This window comes from Cygnus olor, chromosome 9 (genome assembly GCF_009769625.2).
Source record: "Cygnus olor isolate bCygOlo1 chromosome 9, bCygOlo1.pri.v2, whole genome shotgun sequence".
In the NCBI taxonomy this organism is placed as follows: Eukaryota; Metazoa; Chordata; class Aves; order Anseriformes; family Anatidae; genus Cygnus; species Cygnus olor.
This window is the reverse complement of record NC_049177.1, coordinates 17619718-17647196: the sequence shown is the minus strand read 5'-3', so window position 1 is coordinate 17647196 and position 27479 is coordinate 17619718. Positions and strand designations below refer to the sequence as shown.

At 41.4% G+C, this 27479-nt stretch overlaps 2 protein-coding genes and 1 long non-coding RNA gene across 3 annotated transcripts in view; 1 reads left to right on the top strand and 2 right to left on the bottom strand.

Annotated features, from left to right (window-relative positions):
• Positions 1–7: 7 nt before the first annotated feature.
• On the bottom strand, positions 8–9620 carry FETUB (fetuin B). The gene is made up of 7 exons (XM_040567989.1): positions 9370–9620; positions 5233–5343; positions 3748–3835; positions 3031–3197; positions 1987–2100; positions 995–1084; positions 8–524 (listed from the first exon to the last, which is right to left on the bottom strand). Exons 1-7 carry the CDS (start codon positions 9589–9591, stop codon positions 96–98), a joined length of 1221 nt encoding a protein of 406 aa, XP_040423923.1. The 5' UTR covers positions 9592–9620; the 3' UTR covers positions 8–95.
• A 4601-nt stretch (positions 9621–14221) lies between these two features.
• Positions 14222–21118, bottom strand: AHSG (alpha 2-HS glycoprotein). Its single transcript, XM_040567990.1, has 7 exons — positions 20674–21118; positions 19152–19262; positions 18129–18213; positions 17066–17229; positions 16660–16773; positions 15754–15834; positions 14222–14841 (listed from the first exon to the last, which is right to left on the bottom strand). Exons 1-7 carry the CDS (start codon positions 20875–20877, stop codon positions 14563–14565), a joined length of 1038 nt encoding a protein of 345 aa, XP_040423924.1. The 5' UTR covers positions 20878–21118; the 3' UTR covers positions 14222–14562.
• A 2843-nt stretch (positions 21119–23961) lies between these two features.
• The window catches only part of LOC121075097, a 28642-nt gene continuing 25124 nt past the window's right edge, over positions 23962–27479 (top strand). Inside the window, exon 1 of the long non-coding RNA XR_005822718.1 lies at positions 23962–24314. This is a non-coding gene — a long non-coding RNA (uncharacterized LOC121075097). The remainder of the gene's footprint in view (positions 24315–27479) is intronic.

Genomic DNA, 27479 nt, shown 5'->3' with positions numbered 1-27479 from the left:
AATTTATTTATTTAAAGATGTTACATAAATGGGAAGACCACGTAGCGACTGTGGCTGTTATTTTGTGGCAGCTGGTTAAGAGGACTGGCGGCTGACTAGACCTTGGCAGGCTTTCTAGTCAGCAAAGGATGTAGGATGGAATTTGTCTCCTTTGCTTCTCCTGGGCATGATTCTGAGAGAGAAAGTTCTTCAGGGAAGGGGAGAATAATTGGTGCAGTGACTGGTTTCGTCAAGTCTGGTTTGTCTCCTTGAGTCTTTTCTCCGTCAGGGGCTGGCAGACTGGATGTAGATCCTACAGCCATAGGTGGAACTGGCTTTCTGTTTTCATGTTCGTTTTGACTTTCAGGTAGGTTATGGGGAGAGATGTCCTCAGTTGAAGGAGGGAGAATTTTAACCCAGCCCACTGTTTTTTCTAGATGTAAGGAGAAAGGATTGGTTTCTGAAGGGGAAGCTAGTTGTTGATTCTGGCTGGATTCTCCAGGTCGCTGGTTAGTTTGTTGGTTTTCTTCTTCAGTGACAGGATCCTAAAAAACAGGCAATAAACATCACTTATATTGAAGCTGTTATAATTTTTTTTTCAGATATGAAGGTCACCCTTCATACTAAGGATCTGCCGCATTTCCAGTCTTCAGAGACCAGCTGCAGAACAGAAGCTCCAAGGATAGACAGATGGAAGTATCTCTTTTGAATCCTGGGTAACTACACAGTTATTACACTTTGGATTCCCTTTGCTATTTATTACTATTTCTTTGTTGAGCGTTCTGAACACAGTCTGTGTGATTGACTCTACACTTACTCTCTTACCTTTTTATCCACCTAGCAACAGTCTGCTTTATCACAAGAGAGGTTTCTTCCTGATTTGGCCTTTTCACTTTCTTGAAGCCCATATCTTTGTGAATAAGAAAACTTACAAATGGCTGGGCTTTCAAGAGTTCGATTCTTGTTTTCCAAAGGAGTGTTAGTCTTAAAACATTAAGATTAGATTAAGAAATACCTGAGGACTGTAGATTTCACAAGATATTGTGACAGATTTTTTGTCTTCCAAGTCACTGTTTACTACATAGCCTTTGCAGAAACCCATTTTCTGGAAGAAGAAAATGTAAGTATTATTTTCACATTGTAGCACTGATATTGAGCTCTTATCTTGTAAAACAGATGATTAAGAAAGGCTGAGTAGTTATAGCTTCTACATGTATTTGAAGGGATAAGCAGCTTGGGCACTTTTATTTTGGGATTGGCAAGCATACAAAGAAAGGCAGCATTTGAAAAAGGCTTTATGTTTGCAAAGGAGGGTTAGGTAGCACAATAGTAAAAATAAGCTGGCTACTTAAGATCCAACTACAACAGAATGCTTAAGTTCTGCTCTAGCAGAATATCCCCATGCGGGCAAGGTGTAATAGAACATAATGATATTTCTTAGGCAAAAACAATTTCAAATCATACAAGTGGAAGAATCCATGACAAGATGTTTCTTCTAACAACTATATATTTGCTGGGCTGTAGTTAACATGGCTGGGATCTCAGTTGAGATGGGACTTGAAATAGAATCTCTTGTCGGCATGCCCATTTAGTTTTTCAGTTTCTCTTATGTTTTTCTTTTCTGTAGTTCCTAAATGTTTTCCCTAGCTGACTCAACTGTAGTGTGAAGATACTCTTTATACATTGCTTGCAATATTTTGTCTGTATCTGTTTATTTGGAAGAAAGCCTTAAGAATGTTTCTTTTGTAAAGCAGTGGCTACCCACCTTTTTCTGGATAGTATTTTTTGTTTGTCTTTTTTTCTTTGTTCATGGACTTCTAGGTAAGAATTTGGAACTTTTACTGAAATGTTTTTTTCTATTCTAAAGTAATTTGTATACATGCAAGCTGAAGCTACAACCCATAGAAAGATTTGTGGGTTTTGATTCTTGTCTGCAGAGAACCAAAGGAACAGGACAAGTGTTTGCCGAGGAACCATATTATCTGAAAAATAGTTGTTTATACTTACAGCTAATTCAGATGAAAGAGGCTTGCACTTGGAGATGTCAGCAATCGAGTCACTTTTGGAGCAGGATGTCTCCTGAATTACAAACTCTACAAAATATGCTGGACCGATGACCCACTGTTAATAAGAAACCAGCGGGAATTAGCCCTTGTGCATGTGTCAAGAAGGAGAAAAAGTCCTACAGCCCTTGAAATGGATGTAAAGCTCCTGCTAAGTGTGGAAGGAGCAGGTTATATTTGGGGTATTGCTGTTAGTTGTATTACAGGAGAATGATTTTTGCCAGTGCTGCTTTATTGCCTGGTTATTTTTTACTTCTTACATATGCACAATCCTAATGACTCATGGACTAGCTATAGTTCAAACAAGTTTGGTTTTCATAATAAGTTAGCACCCACATAGAACTATATATCCAGAGACTGTTCAGTGTCTTGTTGATCATTTCAGGCTGCTTTAATGAAGAAGATCACTTTTTCCACATCTGAAATATAGGTACCCCTGGATTTGAAAATGGGAGCAATGAAATACTGCACTGTAGTACTACCTAACTGTTTGAGACAGAGTGAAATCCACCTTGCTATCTATACATAATGAGTTTTAGAAAGACTGAATATTACTGTCATAAACAGTATTTAGCCAGGTGATGACTAACTCTCTGTTAGCCTAAAATTAATTTTCAGCCATGCTTAAACTCATTTAATGTATCACAGGTATGTGTTAGAAGGAGTGACTGTGCTTTATTAAGTACTTTCTAATTGGGAGTCATTAATTCATGGTGGTGGTGGAAAAAAGAGCTCACAGTGAAGCTTTGCTAAACTTTGGAACGCAAATCTGTATCTTCAGCTTTGCAAAAAAGCTCTTCTTTTTGCAACAGATGGAGTCAGAGTCTTAAATTAATGCAGATTTCCCAGAATTCTCCATGGGAGTAATCTCTGTACTAAACATTTATAACTTCTACACAGTCTGTAAAACAGAACAAATCATAGGAAGTATAACAGGTGGATCCATGCTTCCTGAAGGTTAAAGCAGGTCATATGAGCTTTGGCTTACCTGCATTGAAGCTCTTGTGACATTGAGGACAGAGAAATAATGAGTTTGTTCACTCTCTCCATTGAACTTGCCAAGGCTTTGAACAGCAGCCTCCAAATATTTGGGCTCAGTTGGACAGTCATCAACTGGGCAGTCAGGACATACTGCCCAAATATATCTGGGTGGAACTTTTATTCAAACAAAACAATGTCATTAGGGAGAAGTTTTCAGAACCATAGAGCATGTTGACAGTGTAGGTCACTCCAAACACATCTGTGCCCCCAACCAAGCCCACTTGCCCTCCAGTCTCCTGGAGTAACAATATGTGGTTGGATTCATTCAACAGTTTTGAATCTTTATGAATGTGCAGACCCATAAAAATTTTGTAATGCAGGCAGAGACGCTGCATAAAAAACCTCAGCCTACTGACAGTAAGAACAGGCTTGCTGTTCTTGCCTGCCCTTCACAAATCCATAAAAATGCTTTTTGGACCAGAGGGTAAAAGCCCAAATAGAAGCTCTGCAGGGTTTCCCAGAGCTGAAAACAGTTATTCTCTGCACTGCTTTGTGCTGCAGGACTGCACTGGTCTTATGATCACTGACCTGAGAAAATTAGGTCGGTTGAAAGCTAATGGAAATGCTGTGCTGCCATAATCACAATTAAAATTTAAACTATTGCTATACGGCAAACTATTTTTCCAGTCCTTTTTTAAAGTGAGCATATTAAATAAAGGCATACCTGGCTGAAGCACACACTCATAAGTATTCAGATGAGCAATTTTTCTTGACTGATTAATGTAGATAATTGCTTTACATTGACCATAAACCTAAAGCAATATAAACACGTAGAAACAATAAATATTGCAGCCCTTGCAATGATCATCTAGTACCCAGACAGCAAGCAGTTAGTTTTCTTCTTACAGTCATGAAATTATTTTCAAAAATAAAGTTGTGTCATTACTCAAATGGGAATGGAGCACATTTCTCTTCTGAATAACCCCATTAGAAATAAAAGCCCAGGTCTTCCCCTGGTGTCAGCATAATTCTGAGTAATCCTGGTGCAGTGCTTGTCTGCAGGAGGGCAATGCAGAGCCACTCTTCTGGCAGCTGAGAGCTGCCCGAGTGTCACAGAGTGCTTTCCCCGCCAGCCCCCACCTCAGAAGCTGGGTCAATGTACAGATCTCAGACAGCCTAAAGGTGGAGATCAACCCAGAGCATCTGGAACCAGTCACCTGTCTCCCAGCTTTCCCCTTTTTCCTGTGAAGCAAGGAAGGAGAGTGAAGCTAAACCAGCTTGTGGCACAGTAATGCCACTCTTGCACACCAAACAACTCTGACTTTATGGCAGAAAAAAATGATGGCCCATTAATATCCATTGTGTCTTTGTGTTTGAAAATGTACGTCCTCCAAGTGCTTCTTAAATATTGCCATATGTATAACCAAGGCATCTCGGACATACATTTCTAGGCTTCATAGAAGCCATTTTGACCATGTGTTCTTTGCACCCCTTTCCCGCTGAAAGTGCTGTAAGTGGAAGTGAGCAGAATTATTTTGTTCTTCCATTTTATTTTATTTGTTTATAATTTTAAAATGGTAACTGACTTCAGAAGCACTCTAGGACAATTTAATTGTAGCAACTTTTTTTTTTTTTTTTAACTTCATATGCAAGGCTTCTTCTAGTTAACCTCAATTCTTTAAGTTTGTTTGTCACTTGTTCAGAATCATTTTGGTCACTGGTAGCAACAGTCTTATATCAGTTTCTGTCTTTGCAGCTTATTTTGCTGGGCTTTCTTCTTTCTCCCCTTTTCAGTACAATTTTTGCAAAGTTGTTGGAATAAAAGTAGAATTAAAGTAAACAAAAATCACGTTATATTAAATGAGTTTCTTTTATTCCCTTCTTGACAGTCTGTCATTAAAATAAACTCTTAACAGGTTCGCTATAAAAAATAAACCATTTATTCTAAATAGTGTCCTATCATAGGTATTTAGATATATCTGCTTATTAGCTCTGGTCAAAAAGTTACTTTCAATTCTTATTTTATAAAGTATATCTTACCATTCTAAAAATAGGTTAGATAGTACAAAGGAAAACTCTGAACCTTAAAAATGGGTTTTCTAACTAAGCTCTGCTGCCTACTAAAAATGCTTGTGCAGGGATTTTCTTGTCGTCAGTACTACCTGAGTAATTCTCATACCTGAGATTAAATATGAAATAAAATTCTTACAGTTTTATGAGCAGGTCTGGCTGTGCAGTTCTTCCACAACTTTTTGCTGAGTACATGGCATTCGGTATCTACTACATCCAAGACGAGGTAGAAGACAGAACCAGTGATCTCCTGAACACAAAAAAGAAGGGGTCATCTCCCAGTTTTGTACAGAATGAAGTAAGAACAAATCAAAGGGAGAGTTGGAGAAAAACAAAACACACAGGTTTGGCACACAAATATCTTGAGAACTGAACATAGTGTGGGACAAATTCTCAATGGAGGCAAATCAGGAGAGTGTCAGGTCCTGTGAGAATGGGCTCGGTCATACCTGAAAGAACAAACAGCTTGTCAGAGTCAGTTTCTCTCTCTGATTTTCATACCAACCAGAACCCAAGAACAGGGATTAAACATGGTGATGTTTTCATTGTCAACTGCATTTTTATGATTAGATTTGAAAGGCAGGTTATTTTGCCTTCAATAGGAATAAGACAGTAATTACTACAAATAATGATAAACTGCTGACATGGAACATTCCCAGTAGACATTAGAAATAGAAAGCTCTTATTTCTTAGAGTAGTGTCTTCTTCAAGTATGAATGCTTTGCACTGCAAAGAGACAATGACTGTGTTGATGCAGATGATTTAAGTGTTCTCTCAGATACCAGAAAGTGCTATGAGGCACCTTGCATATATGCATGGATGTCCCAGACTCACTCAAATCTTCAGTCCAGTGATTGTGTTCTGAACCAGTGCTTAAGTCCACTGAAACCTTTATTCAGTTTACTGCAGCACAGGTGCAAAAAGCAATTAGGGCTTAAGATCTGGGCAAACATGTTTCCATGGGAAGGGGACAAGGAAAGATTAAAAGTACACCACAATATATATAGCAATTACATGATCTAGTACTGAGGGATAAAATGCTACATGGTGCAGCTCCTGGTTCAGCTTATTAGGATCATGTTTTATTTTCTGCAGTGGAAAGCTGGAAAGAGACCAGCGGTCATTTATACATCTAAAGAACTCACATGTGAGTGTTAGTTGCATGTTCGGACTGAGATTATCTCTTTGTTGAAGAAGGAGATAAAACAAAACTAAATGAGAGGAGTATTCATTCATTTGTAGTTGATTTCAGTAGTTTATGGAGAAAAGAAAACATTTGATGGGGCCTTGTAGAAGTCTGGGGCTAGCATCCATACCATTTCAGTTTTGATTTCTTTTTGACAGTCGAAAAGTCTTCAAAAGATCAAAAGCTATTTTGACAAAGAGTGAAGCTGAGGTGCAGCAGCACAATGTACAGTTGCATGGCAGTATCCCCACACCTGGCTGCATAGGTCCTTCTCTGGAAGGAAGAAATTATAATTTTCTGTTTACATACAATGCACCTAAGTGCCATGATCTTGGTCTCCTTACCATGATCATGGTCTCCTTAATGTGATAGCTAATATAGGTTATATTGGTAAACAGAAAATAAGACTGTTCAAAAAGTCATTGCCATTTACTGAAAATGTAAATATTGTTGAGTACTGCAGCATTCATTTCAAGCTTGTAACTTTAAATATATCCTCTATGAGAAAAAACGTTATTAAGGCTAGCCTACATGAGCAAGTAACAGCCAAGGAAAGTGGGTGTCTTTAAGGAGTCCCAAAGCTGGGATTGGTGACTTGAGCTTTCAGATTGGTCATTCGGGTATTCTGGAGGCAAAAGCACACAGGTCACGTAAAAGAAATATTCTTACAATCAAATATGTTTGATGTTAGATGGATTTACTCAAGTGAATCATGAAGACTGATTGTAAAGCTTGGTGATCGTGGAAATATTAAATGCAGCCAGGGTGGACCAAACTGTATTTCCTGTTTCCTGTAGCTCTCTTGCTTAATACCAGCTCTAATATACTGGTTATTATGAGGTTATTATAAAATCTACACATCTTTTTGTCTACCTGCTTCAGTACGTATCATTCTCTACTGGGGAAAGGATAATTTGGGGTTTATTCAGAGCTCAGCAGTTCTCTGAAGGTTTCATTATCCTTATTTTAATTTTCATAAAAAGACCGTTATGCAAGGGCCTTTTGATTTCTGCTTAGTATTGAATAAAAACTTATGTCTTTTCTGCATTGACAAAAAGATCCCTTCCTCAGTGCTGCTGATGCTAGTATTGCCGCCGCCACGTGTGCTGGGAAGCCTTGGAGGCAGAGAAGATTTGGCAGCAGCGCAGCATTGCCTTTGTGGCGGGGAGTTCTGGGGCAAGGGAAAGAAATGGAGCATTTTGGCGCGATTTGTAATTTTGGTTAAGTGTCTGTCATTGAAGTTAATCATGAGTATCTTGTATGAAAGAAAAGCTCTGTCCTACTTACATATAAGTTAATAGCAGATGGCTTATTAGTTTCAATTAGAGCAAAACTGAACCACAAGTTGCTTAAGGGCAGATTAGAATTTGAAGTCATTTTGAAAATGCTTTTATCCTAAGTAAAAAAAAAAAAAAAAAAAAAAGGAGGTAAAAAAAAAAAGACTGCTAAAAAAAAAGAAAAAAAATTTCTTGATTTTTTTTGAGGGGCATAGAAGGTTGCATAAAGTTGTTACTCTCCGTAATTATCCCTGACATAGCTGACTGCGTATTATGTATTGTGTTTGGCTGCAGCAAAAATGTGACAAAGGGCTTAGACTGTCTAGTGTATTATTACACAGTGTCTCGAAACACCTTATTTGTAGGATAAGCATATTAGATGCAAAAAATAAGAATAAGAGTAAATTAAACTCCCATAGAAACAAAGAGCAACCTAGGCCCTAAAGAGGTAAGTTAAGACTCTAGGGAATTAAGCGACAGACCAAATGACAAATAAGGCCCAGAATTGTCTTGTGCTGAGATAGACTTGGCACAGGTGAAGGGAGAAGCAAGGAGACGAGTCAAGTGGTTTGCAGCATGGGTGCACCCAGCATGCTGCAGCCTCGGTGGCCATAGGGTTGTTCTAATTGTCAGTACAAAATAGCCCCAATAGGCCATCTTTAGCTAGGGGCCGACATGGCAGACTGAGTTCTGGCCATGTGCTGGGCTCCCCCGTTGGTACACCCTCGGTGCTAGGGCTGGTGAGGTGCCCAGCTCCATGACTGGTGGTGTGGCTGCTGGGCCAACTCACGGGCAGTTGTCCTATGTGGCAAAAACTCTCCAGAGAACTGATCCAGTTGCTTTGTTCTGTCACCTGAGCAAAGCAAGGGAGAGAACACCTTGCTCTAGCAAGGTGTGTATCTTTAGCTGTGAGATCGCACATTGCTGGAGGCCACAGCATGTCTGCAGAAACCATGTCTTTGTGAGAGTAGCAGGATGTAGCGTCATGTCCTTACCAGTACAGATCTTTAAGCATCTAGCAATAAGCCTCAGTTTCTTTTAGGGTTCAGAACTCTTTGCCCTTTGGGTAAGTTTACCAGAAGAGAGCAAGCATGGCAGGGAATGTTATCAGTGTGCTTGCACAGTGCCTTACAAGTTTGTGCCCTCATCTCAGGTTGTCCCTTGCTAGTGCCGTTCAGCTTTTGTCACACCAAGTAGTAATAAACTAAGTGTGCATAGGGAAAGAAAATATTTGAGGCTATGAGAGTGATACTCCACATGTATTCCCTTTGTAATTTTTTCACTTGAGCTAGTTCTGAATTTCTTTTGTGGAGTGAGTCGTCATTTAGAAACCTGTGAAGGAATTCCCTGGTCCCAAGCTGGATGCGTTGTGGTGGAGTTCAGCTGCCTAGCAAGGTAAAATCACCACAACCTGTTAGTGCTCACATCCTTTGTGCAAAATGTACGGTGACTGGATAACCTTTGCACACCAACTGCACAAGGCAGTGGGAGGAAGGTGTGGGAGGAAGGTGAATATGAAACTAAATCAGAGTAGCGGTGTTTCATACTGAATTTGAACCAATGCCTGGAGCTATACCAGGGGCAGGCAGCAGAGAATCGTGCCTGAGCTTTGCTCTCTAATTGCCCACAGCAGTGATGAAATTGTTTCTAGTCATCTGTGCATAAAGTTGGCATCACCTCTGGAGTCCTGTGAAGGTAAATTTACATTTGCCTTTTGAAATATTTCCTAGTTCAAATAGCTATTGCTAGGGAATGGTGATAGACACAGGGCTCTTCATGGGAGAAACAGATAGAGAGCAAGGAGGTAACTCACCTGGGGATGTTCTCGGACGCTGAAGACCCGATAGAGGCGGAGGATGTAGCCCTCTCTTCGGTCAGCATTGATCTGGCGAAGAGCCAGATCTGCAGCCTCCTCTACTGCGGTGTCATCACAGGTGGGGGACAGCAATGCACTTGGCACTTTTCTGGCAGGAGGAGAGGCGGCCCAGGAGCAAAGCCCCTGTATGCCAATGAGCACTGAAATAAGTAAAAACATTCTGCCTGGGAAACCAGTGCAGCAGATCAGAATGGTAGGCTGGTATGGAGGAGCTGAGACCTGTGTGAAATAGCAGACTTTTGTAACGGAGCCCTGTCTCTTTATAAACTCGTGTCCCCTCTTTATTACATACTGACCATCACCTTTAAACCTGCAGATACAAGTGCAAACACTAAGTCAATGATTACAAGGCTTTATGAAAATGTTGTAGCTCCCTCTGAGACCAGAGAGCACTTTCTCCTTTGGGCTTTACATCTCTAATTTAGACTACGTTGGGCAGACCATATAATTTTGACCTCATCACAAAGCACAAGAATACACAAAAAGCTGCTTTCTTAAGCAACGAGTATTGCTTAAATAAACCTACATTGAGGACAGCTCTGGCTCAAGCTCTGTTATGTCAAAAATCCAGTTTTTCTCCCAAGTAAGATGATGACAAAGGTCTTGCTGATTTGAATGGAAACAGGATAAGGGCATGGAACTGACTGATTTTACACCTTTAGTAGTTTAATTGCACATGGACTCCCCCACTAATTTTAGCATGCTGCTGCATTTTTGTGGCCTGAGAACCAAACTTAATGATGAAGAATTGTCTGAAGCTAAATGTGGAGAGAGGAGAGGAAGGTGGCTTGTAAAAAAGTTACAGACCTGGAGCTGATTATGCTAGTCTCAAAGCCAAAGGTCTAGGGGAAAATCTAACAGGGAAAAAAAAATTCTTAAAGAAGAGAGAGTGTGTGACGTAAACTAGAGGGAGAACTTCCTTCATTTGATTTCATGTAACCAGTGCCTTCCTTTTTATGCCATCTCTCCCTCTCTTTTTTTTTTTTCCTGTAAATTATTCTTTTTGTACCTTGAATCAAGAAAACGTACATCCAGTTGTTTGCAGTTCACATCACCCTGCAGAGCCGTCCAGAGATTTCTCTGAGAACTGTAGCTATTTTTCCCTAACTGTGTCTTGGCCGGATGATTTAGGACCTTAGCTTTCTAGCTCAAGGAGAAGAGTCCTACCTACTTAATATTTAGTTTCCTGGCTTCTCTCCTCTGACCACCGCCACAGCCTACTCCAGTCTAAATCGTAGGAAGCCACAGGAGAACCATAAGCCTGTGGCTAGAGGCCCGAGGAGCAAAGAAAATTGGTCAGCAATGTCACCATTTTAATTATTTGAATGCTCTTTAGAGCACTGCTCAGTGCTCTGCTTCCATTCCTTTTCAGCAGCATTAAATAAAACCGTCCTGACGTGACTGAGGGCTGCGACTCGGGGGGACGCCGCTCCCTGGCTTAGCAGCTGCCCCCGTTGTGTCACACAGCGCCCGCTCAGCTCTGCAGCTTTATTGCTTCCTCGGACTTCTCCCCTCACTGCTGAATTTGGAGGTTGATTTGCTAGCTAAGAGACTGCACTGTGGCCACTCTTGGTTCTCCAGTGATTTGCTGAGTACGGATGAAAAAGGGTCACGGAAAATTCTGTCCAGAGAGAATTTGGTTTGAAATGCCGGTGGTGGGCCTCGTGGCCAACCTGCCAGGAGCTCTGTGTGTGAGAGGGGTGGGAACAGCTGTGCAAATCTCACCTCTTATCCTGAAGATCTGGAGAAATGACAGCTACCATTATTTGGGGATTATCCCAGTAAAAGTCGGTGGTGTTCTACTGAGGGACAGTCCTGCAGTATTTCACCTTGAAAGATCATCAGAGGCTGGGAAGCCGTTTCCCTGGTCCTCGTTTTCAGTCACGTGAGGCTTTGTGATCACAGGGATTTCTTGGATAACACCACGAAGCTTTAGGTTTGAGGGTTGTACCCACACTGAGTGAGGAAGGAGGCGTGCTAGCGAAGGACAAAATTATCTCTGTTTAACACTATTGTGAAGATTTCTTATTGAATTTATATATTGTTGGTACTACAAAGAATTTCATGTCTTTAACCCAGCGATGCTCAAAGGATGTTCCTCTGTGAGACAGCAAAAGCTGTCACAGGGAATGTCTATAGAAAGCTGAGTGGGGTTTTATATACAGCCAGGAAGACCTGCAACAGCACTGGGGCCGAAACTCTTCTAGGAAGGCTTTGGTTGGTGGCAGACAGAGAAACTCAGATAGGGACACAGGGCTGCTAGACTGAGCCACCGCAAGTGTCACCAGCTGCTTTTCAGACTGAGAGTGAGGGCTGATGTACGGACTGTATCCTGGAGGGAAGGGACACAGGAGATGAATGTTGAGAAACGCTGCTGTAGCCATAGTAGAGGAACAGCAGAAGCAGCAATGCAGACGCACTCACATTGTTCCTTGTGCCTGGGAATGCTTCCCCTGCGGCTACAGCATAATAACTCATTTTCTTTATCCTTACAGTACATGGCATTTCTATGGAGATGGGTGCCAGTTAGTACTGGCTGTGTCGGTGCCTCTTATAATGAGGAATTGTTATCCCTGACTCTGTTCTTTGTGCTCTTCCTCCCACTGGAAAGGAAAAAAATTCTCTGTTCAAGTAGCTGACCTCGAAACATGGACACAGCTGGGAAATCTGAGCATGTCCAGGCAAAGCAGCATATGAAGTACATATGCTTTAGCAAAACAGGGTTTGAAAAAGCTGAAAAGCATTGTCAGTCACTGAAGCAGACCTGACAAAACTATTCATGCTGCATTTCAAGAAAGGAGTCATTCGAATTTTATGTATTGCCATTTAATAGCGCTCACTGCCCAGTAAATCTATTACTAAATACCGAATCTGTTACTGAGGTCCAGGTGCATGAATACAGGGCTGTGCTCAGGGTAAGCAAACTGACTGCTTCAAAACAGTTATGGAAAATGTGTCTGTAAGAGGCAAGTGTTAAGGGGAAAAATGATGTGCAGTTACTAACTGGAATCACAAGAAAGTACAGAGCAATTCTACTATTTTTTATTTTAGGAAAAAAACGAGTAGCTAGGCCAGGTGTAAGTGAACATCTGTGAAGCGTGGGGGCTGCAGGTGCTCTGCTACATGTCCTCGCTTTGTGTGTCTGGAAATTGCAAAAAGAAAATGCAGTGTTTTCTTGAGTTCGGAGATCCCCACAGGCCGGGATCCCTTTTATAAACTTGCTGCTTCTGGTAACAGATAAAGAATTTACTAAGTCTGGAAAATGCTGTCTGGTATAACGTAGCGCCGACTCCATTATATATAAGACAGTTTGTACGGTTTAGTTAAGGTGAATTCTAGCTTTAAAAATCTGAAAGCTAGGAAAACTCTTTGTTCCAGGGAAGTTAGAAACCCAGTCTTGTGTATCTGAAGCCACAGTAATTCAGATCTGAAGTTACAGTAACGCAGATAGTAGTAGCCATTTCGTTACATCCTGTACCACGTCTCCTGCAGCGGGGATGGGGAGGCCACCCACCTTCCCGCTGCAGAAATTTCTTGCTGCTCAGTACCGGCACTTTCAAAATAAATGGCTGGGCGCTGAACAAATGGGAGTCACAGCTTTACAAAGAAGTAAAAAGTCCCTGGGCACCTGCCTGGCATGTAACTTCAGCAATTGCCTGCAACACACGGCCTGCGAGAGCTCAGCGTGTTCCTCAAACGGGAGAGCTGCTGCCTTACAGGGGTGAGCTTGTTGGCAGGATGCCGCCATCACATTATGCTGGGGCTCAGAGTAGGGGCTGGTTTTCCATTTTTCCCCTCCACACACCCAGGCGAACACCGATACAAGTACATAAGGCTTTTCCTTTTCCCCATTGACACAGCAGAGCAGAAGCTTTCCGTATAACAACCTGTTGCACTGTTGCGAAGAACAAATGTTAGTTGTGTTGCTTACTGAACGCTGGAAGGTTGCAACTAAGAGAATAGACTAGGTTATTTGAAGCAGTTCAGAAATGACATGTGTTCTTCAGGTTTTGCTGCCTGCATGGTAATTATCTTGTAGCAAGTGCTGTTCCTGGTTAAAGATTCATGACCGCCTCTGAGACTGCTCCCCTGGGCCTGCACAATTCCAGTCTGGTAAAGATCCTTCTGGCCCCTGTGTCTTTTTACTTCTCTACCTAGAATAGATTTGGGCTGTAACACGTGAGAAATACAGGGAAGATCTGACTGCTAGGACAATGGTAAATTGCCATCACTGTCTGGGTCCTATTACACGAGTCGCGTGTCTGTAGTGTATTTTTATTCCTTTGAGCTGGTTTTCCCTCAGAAGCACACAAGGCGTACAGTACCCCAGGATCGTATTGTGCCTATGTATCTGCTGGAGGACAGAGAAGACACATGTGCGTGGTTGGGAGTATTGATGCTTTCAGCCTGTGCAGCAATGTGTTCTGATTCTTTGTTCTTTTTGTAGGCATGGACGCTCTTATTATTCTTTATGTCATATCCAAAATTATTGAGGTTTTTCTGGTGGGTACTAAAAGGAGGTACATGCTAGGAAACACTACAGGTGGAAGGGAAAAATACATTTTTTTCCTGCCACTTCTTTAGTGCTGTTGGTGTGTGATCAAAAGAAAGGACTGACCTGATTTTCTACAGCACTCAGCACCCACACATCCCAGGGAAGCTGATGAGGAATGCAGGAGCTTACTGTTTTTGAAATCAGGCCCAGAATATGACTCATAATGCCATGAAGGAGATACTTGACAACTAAATGAAAAAATATACAGGGAGAAGGTACCAAAGCATTTTTGTTGAACATTTTATTGTGAAGTAATCTTTCGGCTGGTGTTTCTATCACAAAGCTACAACTGTTGTATAGCTCTTTCAACCGTTTCATTGAAACAATTTTTGTTGTATTTTAACTAGAGCATCCCTGTATGTAGAGAAAACAACTGCTGTATGTTTCAGTCCCCTATGTTTTGTAGCAGGCCTTTGCAAGATCCTGGCCTCAGCTCTGTTCTCTGGAGGGTGAAACTCAGTTGGGCCCAGAGTCAAGTTCTCAGCTATTTGCACCTGGTGTTGTGCTCCGTGTGTTGATGCTGCTGCTGCACGCCGATCCTTCAGTCAGCTGTCTTGCCATGGCTGAAACACAGCCTATATCTTGAAATAGCGAACCTTGCCAGGGCATGGAGGAGGAGGAAGCGCGAAGCCAACTGGGCGAGGTACTTTATCATGCTGAGCAACCTCTGGAGCTGCTCTCTTTGCTACAGATTTTGCCAAAAGCACAGAAGAAGGAAACTCTGAAGAGCTGGATTCAGATGCAGCAGGGCTATTGTGGGAAAGTCTGAGGTTATGGTTAGTGAAGCCTTGTCCAGGGCTGGGTACCAGTCCTGCTGATGTGTCTTGGCCTGGGTGAGAGAAGGTAACTCCAGGCTGGAAAAGAAAAAGTTTGTGTGTGTGTTACAGTTGTTGCAGGTACAGTAACTGTGTAGGTTACTTGGGATTTATCATATACAGGTCATCGATACCTTACTAGGTACCCTTCTCCTAACCAGACACTGACTCCCAGCCCAGGTACAAAATGTTTCTGACCATCAGGAAAGGTTTGATTTGGATTTGAACACACATACACAGGAACCCAGAAACACGTTTGTAGTATCCGGTGGATCATTATCATCAAATTCTGTGCTATGTGAACTTTCACTGCGATGTATGCGGCTAGTGAAACATTCAAACCGAGCTGCTCCTATAACCTGTATTCTTTCTTTCATATATCTTCTAGACAGTTAATTACTGTTGCGTTTCCAAGAGCTTTGGTCTGTAGGAAGTACTCAGTGACCAGTTAACTCTTCTCAAACCAATTGGAGGGTATAATACCTGGAGACCACTCAAGTCCTGTGCACACAGGTTTCTCACTTGCTATAGCAGTGCAGCTCAGGGTCCCTGAATTCAGTCAGGTCTAAGGACTGCCAGTAGCAACAGCTCCCAGTTATTTGATCTACCACAGTTGCTCTTTTATTTTTTATACCTGGCTGCCCCTTCCCCGTAGCTGAGCAGAATTTGGTTCCCTTTGCCTTACTGGACACGTGAAGCTCCCAAATAGTTAGGAAAACATACCATGTTAAGCATGAATGACAGAGGTGACACAATTCCTGGCACAGAAATCCATAGGACAACCAGGAGCCACCTTATCTTATTTTTTGGGATACAAAGTTAAACTGTTAAGTTATTGCAGATAGCTAATGCAGTCTACAGTGAAAGAGGTAAACTCAGGGCAATTGATTCAAACAGTACTGGTAGGCCAGAATGCTTTGGAAAGGAAGGGAGCATCCACAGGTTTGGTACCTGGTGTCCGTACAGCTCGCAGTCTACTCGGAGATCCTCTATGGGACGTGTTACCATTGCTGCTCTGCAGAAACCGAAATTCTGGCAAAGCATAATAAAGTCAAGAGAAAATAGTGAGAAAATAGAGGAGACCTGCATTATAGTTTTCAATTTCAGTACATTTAGAAATAGCTACATCTCATGCTTTATCTGAGCAGTAAAGTGCTTGCTTTTTAGCATGTTGGACACAAAAGCCAAACTGTTTAAATGTGTAACCACCAAATAAGGGAAACTCCGGTATTCTTTTAGAATAAGACTGTTTGTGTGTCTGGATATGAGGGAGGGAAGGAATATGTAGGAATCTAGGTAAACTGTTCCCATCCACTGAATCTGCCTAGGACACTTTTGTTTCATCAGAACAAAACAAACAAACAAACAAAAAACACACGAATTTTAGCATGATGAAGTATATAGTATAGTTCTCAAGAACCTATGCATGAAAACAAAGCATACTGACAGCACTTTAATTGTAGGAAGATAAAACAGTCTGCTTTTTTGTTTTGTGTTTGTGTACTGCCCACTACAAAGGAGCTTGATTTCCTCAGGTGCACTTATTAAGAAAAGTAAATTATAATATATATTCTGTTTATTAAAAATATTTTGTGTTAAGGATGCTCTCGTCCTCAATCCTTTTTGAAATATATTCAAATGCATTAGGATTCAACCCAGATACATCAGAGAGAAGAGAAAGGTGTGATATAGCTTTAGAAAGCATGCATTGAAAGGCGTATCATAGTGGTATACAACTCTTGCACTTTCTTTCATTCTCACAAAGGTCTATTCCTGTACAAGTGCAAGTGCCTCACAGCATGCCTCTTTTCTACCTCTGAGCTGGCGAGATCAGGATGGATGTGCTGGCATACTTACAGACTGATCCTCAGGAAGCAGTTGACAAGCCTCCAGATTAGCTTTAGCCTCTTCTGCTGTGCAGTTTGTGGCAGCCACAGCAAACTCAACAGAGACCATGTGCACCGGGTGATACTGATAAAACAGGAAGAATGTTTAACTGACTTTGCAGTGTTTGCAACTGCAGAGCTGCTGGGGAAAGATAAAAGGCAAATGTTGTGACTTGTAGCTCTGCATCTCCCACAGAAGTCAAAGGGAATCCTGTGGCTAAGATGACACAAAATGCTTGGGAAATCAAGAGCAATTCAGTAGGGCAATTTAAAGCAAATTCAGATCTGTTTGCAAACATAACTAGTTACCACTGCTCAAGCGCCACGGAAGAAATGCTCTATTTACATGGAAGGGCAGACTTAGTTCTAGTAATTACCTGTATTTTGGCTCTTCCAATCTCAAGGAGTCTGAGGTAGGCATCAGGGGTTTTGCTGTTGTGGTCATTGAGGGCAGCAGTTACAGCTGCTAACACCTCAGTGTTGTTTAGACTCGCAAGGAGCAGGCAGTCAGGGCAGAGCTGGAGAACATCTTCACGTGAGTCTGCAGTAGGAACAGATTATGTTTCAATCTCATCAGAGGTTGCTTTGAAAGACGGTGCAGACCTATTCAGTGACGCAAAACACTGTGTTTCACCATCTGTCCCAAATTATAGTGCAAGGACTTTTTTCAGCACGAACTATAGATGGCAGTATTTCACGCGACTTTTGCTTTTCAAGTCCTGAAGTCTTCATGCAAGCAGAAGTCTTGTGGGCTTCAATAGTGCATTTCAAATGCTCTTACTCAGGTTTTAATCATTTTTCTTTCTGGCAAACTATCCATGGCACCACTGAAAAGATGCCACAGGTCACACAAGAAACGCTGGAAAAATTAAAGTGTTTTAATTTATCGGAATTGTGTTTGCAAGAGTGTGTTTCATTCACTCACCAGTTTTAAAAACAGTCCTGAAAACATTGCATACCCAGCAAAGAGCTCTCACACAGAGCATGCAGAACAGATTCCACTTTCCCATGGCAATATCGAAAATGCCGGGTTTAGTAAATAAGGGGCACCTGGCAAAGGGGTTCTGAAGATCAACAAACTCTAGCAAATTCAGACCAACAAGGAATCAAATTCTTCAGGAAAAGCCTCAGTGCTTCAGTGCCAGCCATCTCTAGGTCAAATCTGGGAAGTGCTCCCGAGGTAGTCTTAGCATATCTTAGCTGTTAGAGTAAAGAGGAGCTAAGAGAGGGGGCCAGGTTTGTAGGTGAGTGAAATCATAAAAGGGGAGAAGTGACTTCCAGAACAGCTGGCTTTAGAAAACCAATTTTTGTTTTTCTTTTATGCCATATTTATACACAGTACTTGCCAGTATTTTAGAATCAGAGGTGCTAGTGAACTGTGGCAACTGCTATAGCAATGCTCCAGCCTCTAGATTCAAACACAAAGACCCAAATCTTTACCTGCATGTGAGTGGCATTTACTAGCAAGTACAGACAGCTTTCCATTCAAGTTCTGCAGTTTAACATCACAGTCACCCTCAACTGCCTAGAGAGAGACAAAAATCAAAGGGTTACATTGTACAGATAGATAGGAATTTCTGAAAAAGGCAATGATTGCTATATTCAAAAGAACAGATCCTGGCCGAGGGTTCCTGCAGAATCAGCCTGATTGCAAAGACCTTGGCAGGCCTGTCCTGATGTCTGTGATTTTGTAAAAGGCAGACCCGGACAGCAAAATTCAGATCCTAATCTGGATCTCAGAAGTATCAGAAATGCCACGGTATCTAGGTTATAGACGTTTAGTTCAGGTTCCTCTCTCATAAAGAGCAGAGAATACGAATCCTTATGAATTAAGACCTTCTGCAGAGCTGTTTGATAACACTCGCGCTGTAATCTCGGCTGGTCAGTGGCCATGGTAACAGCACTGTGCTGCCTTGTGTGAGCTGGCTCGCATGCAGCATCCAACAGGGGAGGAGATGTCAAAGGCAAAGCTGAGAAGAGGGAACAGTTAGTTACCTCCCCCAGCATGGAAAATGGGATCCAAGCCCTGGTGAATACAGGGGTGGATTTAGTCATGAGCTCTGCGAATTGGGCCCCGATCTAGAAACAGGAGGCTTAAATTGTCAATTGCTCACTCTGCTTTCTGCTTAGGAAGCAAAGCTGCCTGTACTCAGACAACACTTCCAGTGCTTTGCTTAGGGAAAGCTTTTCACAGCTGGATCACACTTGCATAAGAACAAAATATCTGAGGCCAGTAAATTCCAGCGGAGCATTGCTGTGAGGGCAGAGCCCTGGCTGAAGAGAATAGCTCTGCTGCAGTCACTGGTGGCTAGACTTGACGTAATTTCCCTAGTTAACACCCCACATGTAGCCAAGGGAAGGTTGTGTTTGTACCTTATGATCTAACTGATCATAACTGGCCCCTAGCATCAACACACTGAGCTTGTACTTTTGCACCAAGGTAGTAATGCTTTGGATACTCACGTGTTCTGTGAAGCTCCTTACTGTGCAATTTGCAAGAGGTGTAGGGCTAAGAATGGGACATGTGGTCTCCAATAAGTCAAGTTCAAGAAACAGTATCTCATTATTTGGTCCCTGGAAGAAAAAAGCAAGAAAAGTGGTATTTACTTCTCAAAACATCACCAGATTTCTTCCCTGGGGCTGAGCTGTGGTCTCTTGCTGACTGTCGTTGGGTAGCTCCAGGTATATGCTAGTGTCTGAATAGTTCCTTACTGTATAACTTCATAAGAAACAAGAGCTGCTTTTTTAGCTGGAGTAAGTCTAGATTGTCCCACCGATGTCCCACTGTTTTTTTTTATCAGCTAAAGAGCTGGCCCATAATTTTTGAAAAGTCCAGTTTGCATATAGTGGGTCAGGTCTCTTAAGTTAACTTGATTTTATTTTGTTGGGTAGTTTTAAAAAATCAACAGCTGGTTTTGTTGATGAAAAAAATCTGTATCTATAACCAGATACCAGATAAACTCCGCATACTGGTGCACATTGGCCTGTCCCATTTACTCCATTGAAATTACACTGAATTCCACCACATAAATTCCAGCCTCAATATTCATGTTCTTTATGGACTGACAGATCTTTTATGGTTGTTCCCAAACATTTTCAACTCTAATATAAGACATGTGAATGGCAGGGCAGCAATGAGGCTCCCTAGCACTGAAATTAACTCTGAGGTTTGAGTCGTGAGCGATTCCTTTTAAACCAATGAAGTTATTTTAGAGTAAAAGTATTAAATGAGAGCAAAGCACTGTCACCAGTGTTTTTGTATAAGTAACCGTGGGGACACTTCTAATCTCATTAATGATTGCTTCATTCTCTTGTAAATGACATCTCTCTCTTGTCAAGTAGCAAACAGCCCTGGAGTTTCATTCTTGTTAATAATTGCAGCCCTTTCCAATGTTTTGAGAAAATCAAGGATTCTAAATGTGTGCATGCGTTGTATTCATGACCATTTCTATTGCCTCTGTAGATGGCTAGAATGATGTGAGTAGATCTCAGTGGAAATGAGACTGCAAAGCACAGTTACTTCCATTCAGCTTCCTTGTCAGCTCAATGGGATATTAGGTAAAATTCATACCTACTGCAAAATCACTAATAGCATGGAGTTACGGTAGGTATGCATTTAGCCAATAAATATTACCTGCATCATGAGAATTATCCTCACAGTTTCTCTCCAGATTAGCTACCGGGCTCATGAATCAGCACTGTGAGTGATCTGCCCTAGCAGGCGTGCTGCATTTCTGAACTGAGCTCTTTCTAGCATTGTACCAAAATAACATAACATTTCTCTCCCCTCCTCTGTTCTGCTCTTTGAGAGATGCATTCCAGTGACCTGGATTCTCAACCGCTAAAAGATGGCATTGCACCATTTAAATCAATAAAGTCCTGCTGATTCCCCCCAGGTGAGGATCCAGCCCTTGGCAGGGCTCGTTGGTCATTTCCAAGCGTTCCCAGTTTAGCGCAGGGCTCAGCCTGCAGTCTCCTCACTTACCTGCGGCAGCACGCGGACTTGCTCGATTCTGTTCAAGGCAAACTTGTATCCGTGGTGGCTGTGGTCATTAATGTAATTCACAGCTACTTCAGCTGCTGCTTCAGATTCTGGGTCATCGCAGCCCAAGGGAGGCGGGGGAGCTGTGGGTACAGCTCTGTGAACTGGAAGCTGAACAAGCAGTATTAAAGCTAGTAGTGCCTTCATGGCACCCAGAGAAAATTGATCCCTCTCAGAAGTAAAAGTCTAAGAATACTGTTCAGATGGTGGCTAGGTAGCTGGAACCGGGGTCTCATTTATATAGTACATACCACAGACTTTGCATGAGTGCATGTCTGATATTTGTCCCGGTTCCAAGAATGCATTGCAAACAACAAAAGAGAAAAGTAAATGTTAGGACATCAGGCTGACTGATTAATATTGGCCAAAGTAAATTTTATCAGGTAGGACATTGCGAAGTCTGCTAAAAAGAAGAAAGCATCAGCAAAAAATTAAGATAATTTTTACATGCTCCTCTACCAACTAAGTACAGTACATGCAAGAGAAAGATGATCCCTACTGTTAAATGTGGAGAGATGCTAGGGCTGGTTAAGCTTTCTGGTAAACAGGACACATTCTGTTAGGGACCAAATCTCACCAGACACCCGTGTAAGTGGGTGAGCACTGGGAGAGCAGAACCACGACAAATCAGAAAACAGAATTTGAATCGGTTCTAAGGATCACATTCAGCAGCGAATTTAATTATATAGCAGCTTTTGTCACTGAATTCATTTGGAATAGGAAATGAGACGTAGTTTCTAAATCTTTTGCATCAGCTCTTTATTTCTCTGATTAATCTGAATATTTCCAGTAATTCCTGTTCAGATATTCAGATTTCATTCTGCAATGCAGGTGTTTTGGAGAAATTTTCATGGAATATTTTGTACAGATTTGAGGGTTTGATATAAGACCTGAAAAGGCACAAAATTGTTTTTAAGAACTTAGATCAAAATTAGTTGCTTAAATCTAGACTAGCGTGCCAAAAAAAATCCCCATCCAGTTAGGCACGTATTATTATGGTTTTGCATTGCTCAGCTGACCTAAACAAAACAAAGTTTGTTTTCCATCTAAGGTCATTTGAGTGCCATGAGCTGGGCACTGCAGTGCCTAAATCCCCAAGTTTTAGTGTGCCAGATGAACTCTGAGCATACCTAAGGCACCCCGATAGACGGTTCAAGCCAGAGAAGGCAATGGTGGCTCTCCATAACCGTTTAAGAGTTAAACCAGTCTCCTAGCAAGTAGGAAATGAGGTACAAGTCTCCCACATCTGAAGTTGTGCCTGGACTTCCAGAATGTGGATTAGCTTTACTCTGGAGCAGCCACCTCACCTGACTTTCAAATACCTGAATGAAAATGCCCGAATTATGTATAGAAAGAGAGCGAAAGGGAGAAGTGTGAGGCTGCTGGTAGAGATGCTGCGATTCAGCCAGAGAGCAGCTTAGCAGTACTGGCCCCCTCCTTTATATTTAGTTTCACAGTGTCTGTGTGTACAAAACAATGACTGGAAAACAACAATGTTCTGTGGAGCAGAATATAGCTTGTAGGATGTGTTCAGCATTTATGGTCTTTAATTAAGGCTTTGTATTTTTCTCTAGATAGACTCTAGCTAGAACGACTGTAGCTCAATCAGGAGAAAAGTTTTTTTCCTGTGGGGATTTTGGCATGGGTTTCTATGATCCATTTTATGGTGGTGATCAGACTGAGAATTGTGAAGGTCCCCTCTGGCTTTAAAATGTCTGAACTTCTGTTGTCATTTTAAAGGAGTTCAGGAATTAGTTGCAAATTCGAGATGAGTAGGAGGACTTCAGCATATTTAGAAGTTTTCACTTTCGATAAATATTTCTCAGCTTGTATGATAGTGTGACGGGGACTAAAAGACAAAAGGTGAAAAAAAAGTCGAGTCATGTCTCTTTCTACTAGAATTTGGAAACGTGGAAAACAGCATAAGTAGGAATGGTTCTGTTGGACAAATGAAGTGATGAAGGAGATCTGGAAGAGATTAAAAAGGTGAAATTATTTCCTTCGGCTACAAAGATGGAATGATTTCTTTCTTTCATATGTAGGATGAGGTGAGTTCTGGATACTAGGATTTGCATATTGAAGAGATTCCTGGGGAAAAGAAAGGCTCTTTCTATCTCATGCAGGAAAAAAAAATACTCTGAGCATGATTGATTTCTTCCCTTTGCTTGAAATCAGGTGTTGTTTGGCATTTGTTCTATTGTGTGGATGATCATTTGTCTTCTTGACTTTGACCTGGAACACTTAAACGATGAAGGTTTTGTGTCCCAAAATCACCCACCCTTTGAGTGTTTGTTGTGGGTATCTTTTGAATCATGATAAATGTATTTAGAAGTTAGCATTTGACTTTGTATTTTTAATCCATGCTTCAATTTCTAATCTGTGAATCCTTAAATTCTGTCTTTCCTTTTTTTTTCTGTGAAGCATTGAGTTAAATTTCCAACAGGTGCAGACTGAAATTGGTTTTCACCTAAGTGACATATAATTACATCTGTGAAGGACTTGGACCATGATTTATAAATTAAATGTTATCATTGCTCAGTTTCTTAGGTTACATCTGCTCCATTTCAGAGTTGCAAATACTGTAGGTTGTATTACATTTCTGTAATCAAGCTCTAGGTATTCCTAAACATATCATATAAATCAGCTCAGACAACTTCAGGGTCCGTTTTCAAAGAGCAACTTTAAAACCTCAAATAGCAAACAGAATTTATTATCTTGTTTCTTCCCTCTCCCTTGTCACTCACATTCCGTATTCCATTTACCAAGCAGGATAAAAGGGAAATACTTCGGAGTCCACTGAACCTCATCGCAGTTTCTCTGGAGGCTTCCCCAAGACCTTCCCCTCTCGGTGACTGCCTGAACTTTCTTCTTTGGCATGCCGAGGATCAGAACTGTGCCTGCATGACTATCAATATTCAGTGCAATGCAGGTTGTTTGCAGCTAGCACTTTTTTGGGGTGACTTGTGATATGCGTAAGGAGGTGGGTATTTGTTTTTTATGCTTGGAAATGGCATTTGAAAATGCAGTCAGGTAGTTTAGCTACAGGTGTTACAACAAAGGAGCCTTTTGCTGTTTGGATACAGACTAGCACAGATCTGCCTGATTATTCCCTTGTGGAAGGGAGATTGCTGATGTCAGTTCCCTTGCAGGCCTGTGTCCCGTCACAGCTGGCCCTTTTTAGGCACCCTCCCTCAAGAGGCAATAATTGCAGAAGCAACTTCTCTGTGAATTCAGCACAGATCTATTCTTTCATGTCTGGGGCATAGTAAAAAGTTGGCCTTTCGCAGTGGCTATGAGTAGTTCTTCCAGCCCAAGAAAATGAGCTGACTTCCACAAGCTCCTGGACAGAAGGTCACGTCTTGACCTCGCTGAGGTGAACAAGTCTTTCACGTCAGTAGTGTTAGACTTTGGCCCCAGTGAAATTAGGTTGCATGGGAGACTTGAGAAAGCTTCACTGTGATGGAAATAGAACAAGCTGGCTTTACTGCCCTTGTTATATAAAATACAGTATTGATTCCATGCTCAAGAGTTGAGGCTCCGCTGAATCTCAGTTCTTAATAATTCATATAAACTGCAATGGAAAGGTGAGTTGATGGTATTGTTTTTTTTTTTTCTCTCCCCTTTTTTTTGGTTGGATGCTTAGAACAACTGGTGATGATTGGAAGCTCGCTGCCCCTGCTCGGTGTCATCTGGAAAAAAAGCAAAGAATTGCTTCCACAAGATGTCAAGTTGGCACCTTTCTGAGCATCAAATTCAAACAAATTAAACAAGCGAACAGATAAATATAATCTTTTTAAAGCTTCAGATCAAAGTTGAACACTTGTGGGGATTTCTGAGGCTCTTTTTTATTTTTTTTTTTCAAATTACTGAAACGTCATTTTTTTGGTACAGCAGACAGAACTGGTCCAGTTCTCTGCACCACATCAAAAGATGCATTTCTGAGCACTCAGGCATTGTACAGTATTGCAAAACTTAATCACCTCTTGCTTCACACTTGATTAAGTACATTACTTTTGGATCATCGAGTTCACAAGATATTGGAACATTAGGGTTGTCTCCTGTATGGCCATCACCTACACAGAAACCTGCACATAAGGCAAGAAAACATCTGCAGGGAAGATGTTATAAAGTCACTGCTCTTGTCAAGGCAGCTTTTATTGTCTTTTTTAATGACAGTGTATTCAGCATTTGAAAATAAAATGCGTGAAAACCTACAGAAATTTCTTACTGTGAGAAATAAAATGTGCAGAAGTGGTATCTAATTTGAGAGCTCCTAGTTTTTGGTGCCCACCCAGAGATTCCTTTTCACTGAACTTTGCTGATCTTGATTTTTCTCTCTCTCTCTTAGCTATTATTTCCATTTTATAGTTATTTCCCACATTACTCCTGTGTTCTGAAATAACTCACTGGTTTTGGTAAAATGTTTCAGTATTGTTGGGTAAAAAGATCTATTCTAAACATTAGAGGAATTTAAAAGTCGGGCTAACTAGGTGCTATTCAGTAAAAGTTTAGGGATTCATGGAATACTGGAGATGTAGCAGGACTGAGAGGGTTGAAATTTGGGCTTCCAGAAATAGTACTGATTGTTTGAGATAAACGTTATTTGCTGGAGTTTCCTTTCAAAAACTGTATTGCTTTTTTGAAAGAGCATGAAAAGTTGTTGAGAAATCTGAAATTTTTACTGGAATTAAAGTTCTAATTTTTGACCATCTCTCCCAGACAAAGCCAACCAAATCTATTTCTGTTCTGTTCTGTCTTGTTCTATTTTGCTCTTCTATTGTCTGTGCCACTGAAATACTTGAGTGCCTTCCAGAAGTACATCAAGTGACATAACTAGCATTTGTTACATGAGAGTCTATTCTCCTTTTCTTCCCAGTGGGAAGCTTATATAAGATGTTTTGTCTTAGCGAAGTTTTTGATTGATTTAAATTTTCCTCTCCATTTCCGCATTTCTCTGCTGTGTGTTTTGATGTTGCAGCCAGTAACAACAACAGTTTTCTGAGATGAGGGTTTTCAAGCCTCTTTTATGACTTTTACCTTATGTTATGCTACACTGATATGTAAGTCCGCCCTTAATTTTCATACTTTTTATCCTTTTATCAAGGTCAGAGTTATTTATGTTGCCATGCAACTCTTAACAACAGGGTATTTTTGCTTCAGTAGGGATGTCATGGTTCTCTCAGTTTCAGGCCTGTGCAATGTGACGGCTGTGGGAAAGTTTGCTGGAGATGGATAGGAGGCAACTGTGAAATCAGAGATTAGCAGTTACTGACGTTTTTCATTTGGCTTTATGTTCCTATGCCGGTTTGGGTTTCCAGCTTCTACGGGTGCTCACCTTGATCAGTGCCTCATAGCAGAACCCAGAGCAAATAAAGCAAGATACCTGGGAAGAGACTGTGGAGCTCAACAGCGGGAGCCAAGAGCGGATCTGGTGGCAGAAACAGAATATTTCTCTCTGAGTAAACAGACGCCCTATGGTCAGACCGACCTCTTCTTGTCTCAGCGATAAGCACGTCAACCTAAGTGAATTTAAACTCCACTTACCATGAGAACCAGTGGCGGTCCTGGCGTTAGCAGGGTATTCACAGACACACAGCCCAAGTTTAAAGAGGCAAATTGAAACATGCGACATTAATTCCTTCTACTTACAGGAACATTAGAAGAAGTAAATTCACAACTGGTCTGGAGACTGTCATGTCCTATGATGCTGCTAGTCTCTTTGATGGAAAACTCCATGTGATAACTCCACAGGTTACCTTCCCTTGCTGAGTTAAATCGTGAAATTTAGTAGCAAGTGTTAGGGAAACCTGCTGTGCTCTTGGATTCCCACATGCTCAGCTGCAATGACATATTTTTGATGTGAGAAACCAAGTTCACTCTTGGCATTGTAAGTGAGTGCTTTTTGCACTGAATTTGGGAGGAAAAGCTGTACATTCATTCTTATGCTGTGGCAGTCTTTAGCTTGCTATTTGTTAGACAAAGGAGGGCTGCCTCTAAGAACATGAAATTGGTACTTCCCTATACTGAGCTACTGGTTTGGAAACACTGCGTGTGTCTCCTTGTGGGGGCTCGCTGGCATAAGTGAGAGGAGGGTCCATGCAGTTACAGGACTGGGGAGAGGTGGGTGGGGGGGTGGCAAACTGCTATGTTTTCTCACCTTGGAACACTCCTTCAGGGGCATGACAAACACAATCAATATCTCAGTGAGATTTACATAATTCTGACAAGCAAAAGAGTTTGTTTGTTGTTTTTTTTTTTAATTAAAGTTATTTATTTTTGGTGAGGCATATGATCAGGAAGGTTTTTTTACTGCTATTTGTCCATGTCATCCATTTATTCACTCTTTCTGCAGCCTTCGAGCCACATAGCTAAAAAGCTAGAACTAGGAGAGGAAACATGATGTGGACATTTTAATTTAATAGCATGGAGGCAATATATTACAACTTTTTTTGCAATAGGGGAAGTGGGTCTTTCCAAGTCAGTGCAATTTGAAATAAATTATATAGACATTTCTTCTTAAGGATGTGAAATTTTCCATGTTAGACATAAAGTACGGATAACTTTTGTGACAGCAAAGTAGTTAAACTTACAGCTTTCCTAGCTGAGTTTATACATCAGTTTCACAGCAGACCTGGACTCCAAGCTGTCAAGAGCAATAAGCATGTGGTGCTCTGAACAGACACAGGTGCCCAGGTGACCTTCTCCTTAGTGTCTAGAAGAAAGGGAGATGTGAATGTAAGCATCACGGA

Coding starts and splice junctions, on each gene's coding strand:
- FETUB (XM_040567989.1), bottom strand. CDS start 9,591: ATGTTTTTACTTATTTCAGTGCTCATTGGCATACAGGGGCTTTGCTCC. Junction 3,836..5,232: donor CCAGACCTGCTCATAAAACT/GTAAGAATTTTA, acceptor ATATTGCTTTAG/GTTTATGGTCAATGTAAAGC. Junction 525..994: donor GTGAAATCTACAGTCCTCAG/GTATTTCTTAAT, acceptor CCTGTTTTTTAG/GATCCTGTCACTGAAGAAGA.
- AHSG (XM_040567990.1), bottom strand. CDS start 20,877: ATGAAGGCACTACTAGCTTTAATACTGCTTGTTCAGCTTCCAGTTCAC. Junction 16,774..17,065: donor TTGGAAGAGCCAAAATACAG/GTAATTACTAGA, acceptor CTGTTTTATCAG/TATCACCCGGTGCACATGGT. Junction 15,835..16,659: donor TGCTTCCTGAGGATCAGTCT/GTAAGTATGCCA, acceptor ATGCTTTGCCAG/AATTTCGGTTTCTGCAGAGC.